Here is a 14,749-nt window from a genome sequence, read left to right as displayed (position 1 = left end):
CAAATATAGTAAAGCTCAAGACGCAAAGAATAGCGAAAGGAACATATAGTATAGCTAAAGGAACGGGACCAATCCGGCGTCATAATAAAGCCACATGAACACTCCAAATCAAGGTTAGACAGAAAGAAACAAAATTATCGACAGGCAACCATGTTTGATTGCAGCCATAATGTGCAATTACAAGCCTCCACAATTCAACAAGCTTTAATGCTGCTGCTGATAATAATAATGATGATGATGATGATGATGATGATGATGATGATGATGATGATGATGATGATGATGATGATGATGATGATGATGATGCTGATGATGCTGATGATGCTTATAATGATGATGATGATTGTGGTGGTGGTGGGTGGTGGTGGTGGTGGTGGCGGTGGTGGTGGTGGTGGTGGTGGTGGTGGTGGTGGTGGTGGTGGTGGTGGTGGTGGTGGTGGTGGTGGTGGTGGTGGTGGTGGTGGTGGTGGTGGTGGTGGTGGTGGTGCTGGTGGTGGTGGTGGTGGTGGTGGTGGTGGTGGTGGTGGTGGTGGTGGTGGTGGTGGTGGTGGTGGTGGTGGTGGTGGTGGTGGTTGGTGTGGTGGTGGTGGTGGTGGTGGTGGTGGTTGTGGTGGTGGTGGTGGAGTTGGTGGTGGTGGTGGTGGTGGTGGTGGTGGTGGTGGTGGAGGCGGCGGCGGCGGTGGCGGCGGCGGCGGCGGTGGTGGTGGTGGTGGTGGTGGTGGTGGTGGTGGTGGTGGTGGTGGTGGTGGTGGTGGTGGTGGTGGTGGTGGTGGTGGTGGTGGTGGTGGTGGTGGTGGTGGTGGTGGTGGTGGTGGTGGTGGTGGTGGTGGTGGTGGTGGTGGTGGTGGTGGTGGTGGTGGTGACGGTGGTTGTGGTGGTGGTGGTGATGGTGGTTGTGATGATGATGATGAGGAGGAGGAGGAGGACCACGCTGATGTCGATTATTATGATAATAATGCACATTACAAATAACAAGATAATTAACTAAGTAACTCCAAAGCAATCTGACTGTCATTTGAAGGTAAAACCTTATGAAAATCTAGATAAGTATGTACAAAATAATACAAGGCATGTACAAATCTTACAAAAAGCAAAATTGCAATGCAAGAACACTTACCGCAATAACATAATAAGATAACAAGCATAAAATAAAGATAACATTTGACCAAATGCATTGTCGCTACAGAGCGAACAGTTGATTGTTCATAACTATAGTATTATCATATTTAAAGTTCGTGGAGTTAAAATGTCTCGATTCGTTTAATAGACAAAACTACCACAATCAACGGTGAGCACACGGGCTGGACAGAATGTAAACACACCGCTGATAAATTTATTTTATTTTTGCAAATATCTCAATTCATTGATATACATTTGAAAAAAAGTGTGCATAAAAGACATTGTGTCTTGCAGTTTGTGCCGATATCTTAAGCTGTACCTTTAAGAATAAATCATTTAATAAGTCTGCAAACAAAATTTCACATTGCATGAAGCATTACTTTGTACATAAAATCTTTAAATATCGAAATTTTGGCTAAGAACACATGCTTATTAAATAAAGTATTTCTGATGTATTTCAGATTGCCATAATCAGCATAAAACTGTCTTTTTTGCACTAGTTGAAATTCTTAAGAAACAAATATTTAAGAAAGTTATTTGAGAAAAAAGCACCATTAACCGGAGTGTTTTAATCCATTAACCCTTTGCATGCTGGGAAATTTGTCGTCTGCTAAAATGTCGTCTGCTGAATTTCTAACATTAGCATTTTCTTCGTTTTTTTTCAAAGAATACTATCAGAATAGCAAACAGTTTGGATCCTGATGAGACGCCACGTTCTGTGGCGTCTCATCTGGATCCAAACTGTTTGCAAATGCCTTTAAAATTCGGTTCCCGCACTAAAAGAGTTAACGTTTGAGCGTTAAACACACAAAGTAATGTGATCCTGCACCCTAACAATTTAACGTCTGAATCAGTATCTGAATACATTAGCTTACCCTTTTTAGGAATAAAAAAATATTTTGTCTAAAATCGCACATGTCTTAAGCACGGTTATTACCAATCTCTTTTACGACGGTTATAATTGCATTCAAACATTTAAAATGTTCATTCAACATTAAAATAAGCCGATGTTATGAGCTATGAATAGATCTTTGTTATGAGCGAGCTCACATTTAGAATCATGATGTCAACTATATTTTTTGTGACATCGTGCCCGTTGTTCAAACACGTCGATATTAGTGTAGTGTAGCCGAAAGCAACGTTTTTCACTGTTCCCGCTGATGAGAAAATGGCGTCGATGTTCAAGAAACCGAAAAGAAATTTTCGCCAAAGAGTAGCGACCAGCGATTCTGATGAAGAAAAAAATGGCAATCAGATGGAAACAGAAGATAACCTCGACCATATTCAAATCCTTCCTGAGCCGAAAAAGCCTAAAGAGCAAAAGAAAGACAAAATACCGAAATCTTCCTCCGTGCTGAGTTTTGACCACGAAGAAGGTATACGTTTTCGCGACTTACATTATTCGAACAGGGGTGGCATTGTCCGGATTATTCTGTAAATCCGAATTTGAGCCGTCCAGGGTAGATTTAGACACCCTGTAAATCCGATGAGTTATTTGAAGGGGTGGGGGAGGCGTAGGGAAAAAGTTATTCGAGTGTGTGATCAATTGATTGAGAACAAATATTGTTAAAGCATCCTCAGCATTCCGTATTAAAAATAACAATTAGCAAAGCAAAGCACTGCAAAAGCATATTGAAAAACAATATGAACAATATGTTAACCAAATTATATATTGATTGCGTATTTGCTAGGTTTCAGTTGTTTGGTGTATAACGGATAGCTTAGGACTTCGAGTCTCATTTCAACGTAAAAACATGCATTCAGTAATTAAACCATTAAACCTAGATAAACACATGTATTTCCTATCGAAACATGCCAGCGGTTTTAAATTTCCACACAAAAAAATCGTTTACAGCGCAAATTTCATGTTACACTGATTCAGCCATTACCGGATCGCTTAGGTCTTTATCGCAGGTTTTTTTTTCCTTCTTTGTGACCCGCCCAAAAATTGGCCCTTTCCCCTGCGATTTTTTGTTCCCCTCAGCTGGTAAATTTTCCCCCAGATTTCATTTTCCTCTCCAAAAAAAACCTTTAAATATATAAGTTAACCTGATCCAGTGTAGAAAAAAGAAAAATATTGCATAATAAAATTTTCGGTTTCCTTGAATTTGTTTCAAAAACAGTAAAATATGCTTAATTGATTATTTAAGACTTTCCTTATTTTCCCCAAAATCCGGCGTTTCGTGTGATTTTTCCCCCCAAAATCCGGCGTTTCGCACGATTTTTTCTCCTCAAAAAAGGCCAGGCCCTTTCCCCAAAATCAGATAAAAACCCCTGTATGGGATTACATGTGTATCGTATTATTTCTTGAAATTTGACACATCATTTGTAAAGAATTATTGCAATATATGTTCATTTCCAGAAAGGAAATTCATTTCTGTGTTTATAAGACCCAAGTTCATGGAAATCGCTGCACACTTGATGAAGTAATGGCTGTTCAAAGGGATGCACCCTATATTCGGGTCATTTTGAGTTGAATCTATAATATAATAATAATAATAAATAAACCGTAACAACTTACTAGATATGACCAAATAGTTCCTTTTTTTCAATTAATTAATAGGTGGTTTTAAACATTTAGACAACCCATGCGAAAGACAAAAAATCTTACCGGACAGGAGGTTTGATAACTTTAAATTAACCGGACATCACCGCATTTTACCGGACCTTATTCTGCTTTAAAAAACCAATAAAAAATACATTGTATTGTGTTTAATCGTTATGACGTTCACAATGTTTAACAATTCTAAATACAATAAAATAACGAAATTTGCACCCGTTCAGTCAACGCTTCCGACCGTAAATTATGCCCAAAATCCGCAGTATTACGTCTTTTTAACAAATGGCGGAAGTCACAAGGACGTCTGCTAATCCGCACTCATATTCTTGTCTAATATCGAATAATAGTCACATTACACAGCCATGTATGCTGACACAGATGCACCACAAAAACCTCTCGGGGAACTTTCCAGTCGCCAAACTGTGCTGTCAGCGTCCAATCGGTAACCAGAACGCGTATCATAAGGGCAGGGTAAACTGGCGATCATTATTTTTGATTGACGTAAGTCTTGAAGTAAGCGTTTATCGCAGATTGATTTACAAGGAATCAGGGTTTTAAAATTTAGGCAATATTCACAGACTCTAGATGACAATATACGATCGGTGGCAATATCCAATGGTAATAAATCAGTACATGAAAGACGGTGTCGGGTATCATCGCACCTTTTTACCATAAACAATTACTTAAACAATTATTGTTCCTTATAAGAAACTAATTGCAAACGGGTAGCAATTAATAACTTATGGTGAGCAAGTTGTGAAAACAATACCCGTTACAAATTGCATGCGGTAACAATATAATTTTAGTAGAAGTATATTTCATCGTGATGTCCATTTTTAGAACACATTTTTTCTAAAGCCACGTGATAATATTATTTAAGCCCCTTTGTATGCATCTGCACCATTCACTACAAATGATGCCATGTAAAACACGTGTTTTAATAAGAGCGCGAAATTTTTGCTGAAATAGTTGACGCATGGAAAGCGTACATGTCAAAACAGACCATGTGCAGTAACTATATAAACACATTGAAACTATAGACAAAATACGTAAATTTACGAATAATAAATTAAATTAAAGTCGCTTATTGATTTGTTGTTATAACAAAATATTACCAGTGAATATGAATGTGCTCGCACATTGCGTCACTTGATTTACGCATATAAAAGGGAATCATATCCCATCCGAAAATTCACTTTTCATAAGCTCTTGCGTAAAATGGCGGACGTTTGTGTTTATGAATTCTTTAACACATTAGCATCAATACTGGTCATATTTTGGTTTTGAACATTGAAATCGGTATTTGTTCATATTCTAGTTTCGTTTTCATTTTTTTAACACAACACACAATTTATTTTTTGTCGGACACAAGGTCCGACAATGTCGGGAATAATACAGGACCTCAGCAAATTTTATCGGAAATGTCCGAGGTCCGATGTCTTTCACATGGGTTGATTTAGATAATGCATGGTAACTGTCTTATGATGAAAGACTGATATTATATCAGAATGATATCCTCCACACGCTAGCACATACACGCACGGTACACAGACTGACAGACAACAATAAAAAGTAAATAATGAGTAGTTGATTACATTTCCATCACCTTCTAACACATCAAACAAATCTTGAGTAGCCGGGTGAGAAGTTTCAAAATAAAGTTCATTTACATTAGATAAATCATTTAAACACGAAATGTCCTGGTCTTGTGAAATTTCATATGGAATAGTGCTGGTGTTACTAAATTGAGACATGCTATTTAAAGGTCAAATTTAAATCTGCCACCATTTCATGTAAACAATTCAGTTGCTATCATACAATTTACTTCCGGGTCAAACTTGCGAGTCGCGAAAATAAATTACAAAGCCAGAATACACATATAGCTTTCGCTTACCAATTTGATTCTTGTGACAATATCATAACCGAACCTTCTCAGGGTTCCCGCTGTCGATCGCCATTGGCGCAAATTGCGACAAAATAAAAAATCTGGCGACAAATTTTCGTAAATGGCGATTTAAAAAAAATCGGCATTATTCTGCGTTAATATTTTCTTAAAATGACAAAAGACGCTGTGTTTACCAGCCGCTTTACGGCAGTCGTAATACTATAGATTTCCATGATGTAAGCGATATAGCTGTAATCAATGGAGCTTGGTGCTGACTGCATACTACCGCAAAGTGGCATGCAAAGGTGATAATTGCGATTATCTGGGATGTTGTAACAAGTTATCTTAATTGGTCGGCAGTTTTATTGCTTCAGAGATAAGACAACATTGAAATAAACCGACAGACTTTGCGCTTAAATGTGAAGTGTTTGTCACAGTGTTTGAAGCCGATTCCAAGACCGTTACATTGACAACCATATGACACTCAAAGAGGTAAGTATCGATTGTGTTTAGAAAAATCTGTATAATTATAGAAAATAATTAAACATTTTAGATATATTGATTCTATTTACATGTAAACGGTGACATTTCTGTTTTACTCTTCAACATGGCAAGTTCAGAGTGTATAAACATTAACAACTTTTAGAAAGTGAACATTAGATTCTTATAATTATGAGACTCATTCAAAAATGCAAATGTTTCCCCGCTAACATTCACCAGCTAGCAAACAAAACCCAAACAAAGACAGTTGTTAAACAGAATTTCATTTCCTTCAATATGATTTCCAACACACAATATATGCTGTATATCCTCAAAACTAATGAATTAATTCTCTACCGGATGTACTGTTTTAAAAAAGGTAAACATCGTTAAGCACATGAAAATCAATTTGACACACAATTCAATATACATGTACACAAATGCTTACTTTATTTGACTGTTGTGTTATGAGCTTTATGTAGTAGGTCATGTGCTAGCACACATTTATATTATTTATATACTACACATTAATTTATTATTATTAGTATTATATTAATATTTTTTTTTTGCCCCCCTTCGAAGAAGAGGGGGTATATTGCTTTGCTCATGTCGGTCGGTCGGTCTGTCGGTCCGTCCACCAGGTGGTTGTCAGACGATAACTCAAGAACGCTTGGGCCTAGGATCATGAAACTTCGTAGGTACATTGATCATGACTTGCAGATGACCCCTATGGATTTTGAGGTCACTAGGTCAAAGGTCAAGGTCACGGTGACCGGAAATAGTAAAATGGTTTTTGAATGATAACTCAAGAGCGCATACGCCTAGGATCATGAAACTTCATGGGTAGATTGATCATGACTTGCAGATGACCCCTATTGATTTTGAGGTCACTAGGTCAAAGGTCAAGGTCACGGTGACCCAAAATAGTAAAATGGTTTCCAGATGATACCTCAAGAATGCATACGCCTAGGATCATGAAACTTCATGGGTAGATTGATCAGAACTCGCACATGACCCCTATTGATTTTGAGGTCACTAGGTCAAAGGTCAAGGTCACGGTGACCCGAAATAGTAAAATGGTTTTCGGATGATAACTCGAGAACGCATACGCCTAGGATCATGAAACTTCATAGGTAGATTGATCATGACTTGCAGATGACCCCTATTGATTTTGAGGTCACAAGGTCAAAGGTCAAGGTCACGGTGACCCGAATAGTAAAATGATTTTCTGATGATAACTCAAGAACGCTTTTGCCTATGATCATGACACTTCATAGGTACATTGATCGTGACACGCAGATGACCCCTATTGATTTTCAGGTCACTAGGTCAAAGGTCAAGGTCACAGTGACAAAAATCGTATTCACACAATGGCTGCCACTACAACGGACAGCCCATATGGGGGGCATGCATGTTTTACAAACAGCTCTTGTTTCCTTTTGTATTTTCAGATTACCAGAAAGCTGCATGCTGAAGCAACCAAGCTGTGGCAACATATTCAGGCTGCTAAGAAGGTGTCAATTAACAAGACTTACAACTGATTGAATGTGCCTTTATTTAATAAACAATGTTAAATGTGTTGTTATTATTAATAATACTGTAATTAAATCAATTCCTTTAACATACTGTTCAATGCTCAGTTTTTGTTTGTATTACAATGACATGATCTTCATTGCCCAAATGTAGCCCCAGTGTGCAGTGTGGCGACAACTTTTTAAATTTTGCCAAAGTAAGTAGCGACAACTTTTTAAAGCCCAGAGGGAACCCTGCTTCTTGGATCGAAAACATCCATCAGTACACAATGTCACTTTGATTTACAGTGTTAAATAGCCATTGACAATCTACACTACGAGACAGGTTGTGCTACCTGTGAACTGCTCAAATGAAACTGTGTCATTCAAGGGGAATAATTTGAAAAAAAATGGATTATAAACCACTATTGTACCAGTGCTTAAAGGACATATTCATGCTTTTTTGTTGAAATTTTCAAAACATGACATAAATTATGAGCGGAGAATTTGTATAAAAAGGATGAAATATCCAGCGCATTTTCGTACCAGATTTTAATCGCGCGATTTCCCGACATAAACGTCAGCGTACACAAGACTGATTTTCGCTGACGACGTCACATATATAGATTTGATAGTGGAAAATATGTTTTCAGAGAAATCGATTTTCCGTTAAAATTTGATTATTTTTCATTAAAAATGATGTTTTCACTTTTTAATATTATAGCCACACGCTAACCACATGTGTATTGGACAACTTCAATTGAGTTTATATTTATTTTGAGACAATCCCCACATTCCTGAATATGGGTCACCACATGTCCGTTATTCACTAATTCCAGAGTTGCAGCTTTCATGCTTATTTTATATGGTACGCATCAATTTGGTTTCTGAGCATTCTTACTTTTGTAAAGGACACATAATACTATAATTATACATCAATGAACATTATGCTTACCAAACAAAATCTTCAAAATTCAAGAAACCATTCGTCTGCACTTTTTCTGTCGTCACAAAAACAGTGCGTACAAAGCGTGACCTTGTTTTGCTTTCGAAAAAAGAAACAGTTTTTAACATTAACACATCAACAAAAACATGAATCGACTTAACAATGATAGGCTTTTTGTATTTAATTCATAGAAAACTATTAATCTCAACATAAAATACAAGTATTTAAGCTATCCGTTACTCACTAAAATCCGCTATACACCAATCGACTGTACTGAATTTCTTTTTCTTCAATCAAACGATATGCATATTTTATTTCATGTGCAAAAGACATATTTTGATATATATTCTGACAGGGGTTTTCAGATATGGTATGGTTCATTGATTTTACTTTATTTTCTACATTCTATATAGAATGCTGAATACACATGCGGTGGTAAAGATGATCTGGTTTATAATATTTTGCATTGTACTCACTAGAAATTGAAACTAGAAAGACAATAAAAAAAGAACACTAACATAGGAATTGAGGGAGGGGAGGCTTTACACTTTAAAGCTGTTGGGGACCTATGGCCTCAGACTCCTGGCTTAAGTGTCCAGATTTCAAATTTGGGACAATTGACACCCCGGCTCGCATTTCCCATAGGGTCCGCTAAATTAAACTGCTTACTTTCATTGCATTTGCCTTGTATTTTCTATTTGACAAAATTTTCCCCTTTCAATAATATGGAAATAATATGGAAAGCATGCGTATTGCCACAGACTATGTACTATAACTAAATATAGACGAGCAACTCAGCACAAGTAGTATTTTATTATGAAAAAGTTACATCTGAATCAATGCATACAATGAGAAAGTATTGATTTATTGAAACTACAGAAAAATACAATTTATGACTAATACATTGCAGTAGATGTTTTTATATGATCCAAAAAGCACCAGACTACATGTTTGACTAGTACATTCATAAAAAATATTGGTGAGAGGGGAGGGAGTGTGTAGAGGAGTTACCCATTACTGTAAATATATGAAAAAGAATAAAAATGAAATGAGAATAAATTATTTCATTAAAAATATTAAATATTTTGTGTAAATGTGGTTTGCTTGACAAATTAATGCAATGCCTGTTTATGCCTATGCAATCATAATAATGATTATGCTTTTATTCATTCTTTGTTTGTCTCACACATAATGCGACAGGTACATTCATATGTAGACCAAATTAGCTTATGATATGGGTCTTTAAAAACAACAACATTAGAACAAGAATCTGCTTGACAAAAATCAGTGATGTTTATAGTAAATTACCACTCTACATTTATTATTTACGGCCAATTGCTCTCGACGGTTTGGGAAAGAGTTCAAATTTTTGTCATTCCCAAAGAAAATTGTCTTCATGTTGCAGGAGATACAACTTTTCAATTGAAGAAATCTAGTCACAGTAAGAAATTAGCCAAGCAACTCAAGAAGGAATATGAACAAGAGAAAGAGGTGGAAAGCAAGAAAGTTGTGGTGAAAACTGAAAAACCGTCTAGGCCTTTGACACCTGAGCAGGACAAACATGTGGTGGAAGACAGAATTAAGGTAGGTATCATACATGTATAGAATCTCAGTGTTGGTATGTTTGACAGCAATGGTCAGGCGTACTTGTTGCATCAGATTTTCTTGTATAACCAGTTGCAAGCTTTGTACATTATTTTGTGCAGATTGTTTGAAAACATATTTAAACAGAAAATTGCAAAAGCATGCTTGTCACAAAAACTCTTAAAAGTTCTGTACTTATTTTTTTTTTACTGTTCTCGTAGGATTAGTGAAATTCAATCAAATAATCACAACAGCTTTTGCCTGTTAAACCCTATCCCCCAGTCATCGAACTTGGCAGTTCTATCAAGACAGCTTGCTCTAATATCGATCACAGGCTTTACTCCAACCCAGCCTTGAGAATCATCCGTTTTCTTTATTCCTGTAGAAGCTGAGAGATGCAATATTGGATACTTTTCCCAAAAGACCATTGTCATTCTTGAGAGGTTGAGGTTGTCCTAAGAAAGAATCAGAATTAAATCAGAAACCACTTAACCCTTCCCCCATAAGAAGCAAAGTGAAAATGGATTTTGCAACCAGCATAAAACTAGAACAGCCTGCGAATAACTCCGAGTTGAGTCTAGCAGTCTGTTCAGGTTTTATGCTATTTGCTGCTCATCAGTATCTAACTGTTGAGAATGAAGCCTTTAAAACTTGAATCTAGTAAGAAAGGTCTTCAATTAAATATAACTTTCTCAGGGTCTACAAACACATCAAAATACGTATTTAAGTGGTAAAGTGTTAAGTTAACACACATGCATAAGGCCCCACTTTTCAAGACAGGCTCATATAACTTTCCATTGTTGTCTCCTGGTCATGTAGAAGCTGCGAGAGGACCTGATGACGATGAACGGAGACGAGGCGGCGGCCCTGGAGGACCCTGACAGTGAGGAAGAGGGGACATTCAAGAAGATGCTCAAAAGTAAGAAGCACATTGAATATTATGATTAGGCCATGCTCTGGGAAAACAGGGCTTTATGCATGTGCGATAAGTTTCATCTCAAATTAACCTGTGCAGTCCGCTAAAGCTTATCAGCAGTGCCCCAGATAATTATTTGGGAAAAAGGGTTTTCACCCATTGATTTTGAAAAATAGGGTGATTTCATTCTTTAAATAGGGTGAATGAGTTATAAAAATACATATTTTAAAATCATTGTTGCTTTACTTCTGTTGAAGCTGCACACTTGCATTGCTTCAATAGGACTGTAAACTATCATATTAATTAACTTTAATAAACTGATGTTTTATAACATTTTAAATCCTTAAAACTGCCCATAATATAAACTTCAAACTTAAAAAAAATCGATAACACGAATGATTCGGCACTTATTGGCTCTTGCTTTCTTTGTTCGAAAAAGTTAGCGACCGAGTGATATTTTGGCGCAACAATCGCGGACGTCTTTCGACCTCTCTTAGACATTTTTATTTCCCATCGTAATAGAAACTGAAAGTACAGACGTTTTGTAAAAACATGCACAACGAGCGACGAATTAAGTCAGATTGAATACGCATGCATGTCGTCGTAAATAATTTGGTCAGACGCTTTATTTAACTATGAAATCTTGTCCGCTCAGCATTTGAATAACTTTGATTGTTTTCCTGCTCCGTCATCCAGTCGCTTCCTAAAGAAAAGCGTCGCCGCATTACGCTTATAATTCCAAAGAGAAAAGGCATTTTCTATGAAGCTATTGTATCGTTCGCATCGAATTTGACGAATTTGCGTAAAAGTCAAATTGGTTGCGTTTTCAATACGCATTATATTGTATTTCTTTGCGTTTTTAAACATTTTTATAGGGTGAAAGACGCAGATACGCAGCTTATCTGGGCCACTGTTATCAGAGACGAAACTTTATGCCTAATCTGTGTTTTCGCTAAGAGCATTCTTACTTTAAATGAAAAATATCAGCAGAAAAAGTCGAAAGTGTCATCTCTGATAAGCATGTTCTGATTGCACAGGCTTATCTGTGATGACAATTTAGGAACATACATCATATCTTTTTTCCCAGAATGAGGCTCAATTTCATGTGGTCCCCTAAATACAAAATCGTTTCAAAACAATACAAAAGTTGCTAAGAGCAGACTGCAGTTCAATTGACCCTCTTGTTTACTAGTATGCCTACATGTAAGTAGGGAGAACGCTGGACCAAATGTCTGAAGATGGATGGTCCAAATCCAGGCTCAGCCACATAACTTATTTCTACTGACATTTCCCCCCTATGTTGGATTTAAGTCAGGCAGTTGTCAATTCACTTAATTAATATGTTCCTTTAATACTGGTAGAGCAACTAAGTCCAGAAATGTGTTAATACATGGAGGTTTACAGACTGATGTTGTGACCGAAAACCAAACTGTTGAAAACATGAAAGATCCAAACATAAAACAATTACTTTAAACCTATGCTTGTTATCCCCTGCCATAGGCGGAGGAATATTGTTTTGGCGTTGTCCATCCGTCCGTCTTTCCGTCCGTCCATCCGTTCCTCCGGCACTTTTGTGTCCGGAGCCATATCTTGGAAGTGCTTTGGCGGATTTCATTGAAACTTGGAATGAGTATATATATGGATAAGAGGATGATGCACGCCAAATGGCATTGAACACCATCTATAATAACAGAGTTATGGCCCTTTGTATCTTGAAAAAATGCTTTTTTTGGCGTTGTCTATCCGTTCTTCCATCCCGAACACTTTTGTGTTCAGAAGCATATTTGGCGGGGGATATCAATTCAACAAATTTGCTTGTTTTACTCAGTGTTCTTATTTCTGTAGGAGGCGAGATCCCAGATGCGACGACTATTCACCAGATTAGGAAGCAGCGTCAGATGGCGAGAGACGCCGGCGACTTCATGCCACTCGATGACACTGTCAAGTATGAGAACAGCAAGTCACGGCTAGTCAGGTATGCAATATGGGCCGTAAGAGAACAGCAAGTCATGGCTTGTCAGGTATTTAATATGGGCTGTTAGAGACCTGCAAGTCATGGCTAGTCAAGTATTCAATATGGGCTGTTAGAGATAAGCAAGTCGCGACTTGAGAGGTATGCAATATTGACTGTTGTAAGAGGACAGCAAGTCATGGCTTGTCAGGTATGCAATATGGGCTGTTAGAGACCTGCAAGTCATGGCTAGTCAGGTATTCAATATGAACTGTTAGATCAGCAAGTCACGACTTGTGAGGTATTCAATATGGGCTGTTGGAAGAGAGCAGCAAGTCATGGCTTGTCAGGTTTGCAATATGGGCCGTTAGAGAACAGCAAGTCATGGCTTGTCAGGTATTCAATATGGGCTGTTAGAGACCTGCAAGTTGGGGCTAGTCAGGTATGCAATATGTGCTGTTGTTAGAGAAATGAAGTCACAGCATCGTCAGGTGTGAAATATGGGCTGTTGTAAGAGAACAGCAACTCACAGTTTGCCAGGTATCCACTATGGGCTGTTGTTAGAGAATTATTGCCAAAATTAATAGATGGGAAAAAGAATGCAGATGAAATAAGTAATTCAAGACCTTGCAGAACAGCAGAGTGTTGATTGTAATTAAAGATGTAAAAACAATTAAAATAAAGGCATTGCAACTAATAATTTCTGGAGCCTTTTCAACTGATAATTTCTTGAGACAATTTTAATTTATCAGTGTAAAGAAGTCATATATGTGTTGCCAAATCATTTTATGCCTCGACAAAAGCTATGGTTTTAGTTCTAAAGTTAAAACACGTTGAGATGAATTCTCTACATACGCAATGTAATTCACTCCTTAGAGAGGATGATAACGACAAAAGTGATGATGATGAAGATGAGAGGATTGACTTCACCACTAACACTGGGGCCTTAGATAGACAGAAGATGAGGGACAACTTCCTCCGGGCTGAACATGGTATGCTGACTTGCAGATTTTGATGTCACGAAAGCTCTTATTTGTACTGTTGAAACTACAATCTTTTGCTATTGACATAGCAAAATGTTCTTTCAGTTGTACTGAAGCGAGTGATGTGTGAAATTGTACATGTTTTTCCAAACTATAATACAATCATAGAAAAGGAATTGACAATTCTTATGTTTAGTAAAAACTGATCAATGCATGCAAATTTAAGTGAAAAACATCATCAAAAATGAACAGCAGTCCTGCCCTTCTCACTTTTTTATGTCCCCCACTATAGTAGTGGGGGACATATTGTTTTTGCCCTGTCTGTTGGTTGGTTGGTTGGTTTGCGCCAACTTTAACATTTTGCAATAACTTTTGCAATATTGAAGACAGAAACTTGATATTTGGCATGCATATGTATCTCATGGAGCTGCACATTTTGAGTGGTGAAAGGTCAAGGTCAAGGTCATCCTTCAAGGTCAAAGGTCAAATATATGGGTCAAAATCGCTCATTTAATGTACACTTTTGCAATATTTCAATATTCAAGATAGCAACTTGATATTTGGCATGCTTGTGTATCTCATGGAGCTGCACATTTTGAGTGGTGAAAGGTCATCCTTCAAGGTCAGAGGTCAAATATATGTGGCAAAAATCGCTCATTTTATGAGTTATTTTGCAATATTGAAGATAGCAACTTGATATTTGGCATGCATGTGTATTTCATGGAGCTGCACATTTTGAGTGGTGAAAGGTCAAGGTCAAGGTCATCCTTCAAGGTCAAATATATGGGTCAAAATTGCTCATGTAATGTCACTT

At 37.4% G+C, this 14,749-nt stretch overlaps 1 protein-coding gene across 1 annotated transcript in view; it reads left to right on the top strand.

Annotated features, from left to right (window-relative positions):
* Nucleotides 1-2,258: 2,258 nt before the first annotated feature.
* LOC127850587 (PAX3- and PAX7-binding protein 1-like) overlaps nt 2,259-14,749 on the top strand; it is a 38,506-nt gene continuing 26,015 nt past the window's right edge. Inside the window, exons 1-5 of the mRNA XM_052383715.1 lie at nt 2,259-2,495; nt 9,907-10,085; nt 10,905-11,004; nt 12,847-12,976; nt 13,829-13,944. Coding sequence (XP_052239675.1) covers nt 2,288-2,495; nt 9,907-10,085; nt 10,905-11,004; nt 12,847-12,976; nt 13,829-13,944 — 733 coding nt within the window. The 5' untranslated portion in view covers nt 2,259-2,287. The remainder of the gene's footprint in view (nt 2,496-9,906; nt 10,086-10,904; nt 11,005-12,846; nt 12,977-13,828; nt 13,945-14,749) is intronic.

This window comes from Dreissena polymorpha, chromosome 11 (assembly GCF_020536995.1).
Source record: "Dreissena polymorpha isolate Duluth1 chromosome 11, UMN_Dpol_1.0, whole genome shotgun sequence".
NCBI lineage: Eukaryota > Metazoa > Mollusca > Bivalvia > Myida > Dreissenidae > Dreissena > Dreissena polymorpha.
Note: the sequence above shows the minus strand (reverse complement) of the source record. Positions and strands in the feature narration are given on the sequence as shown.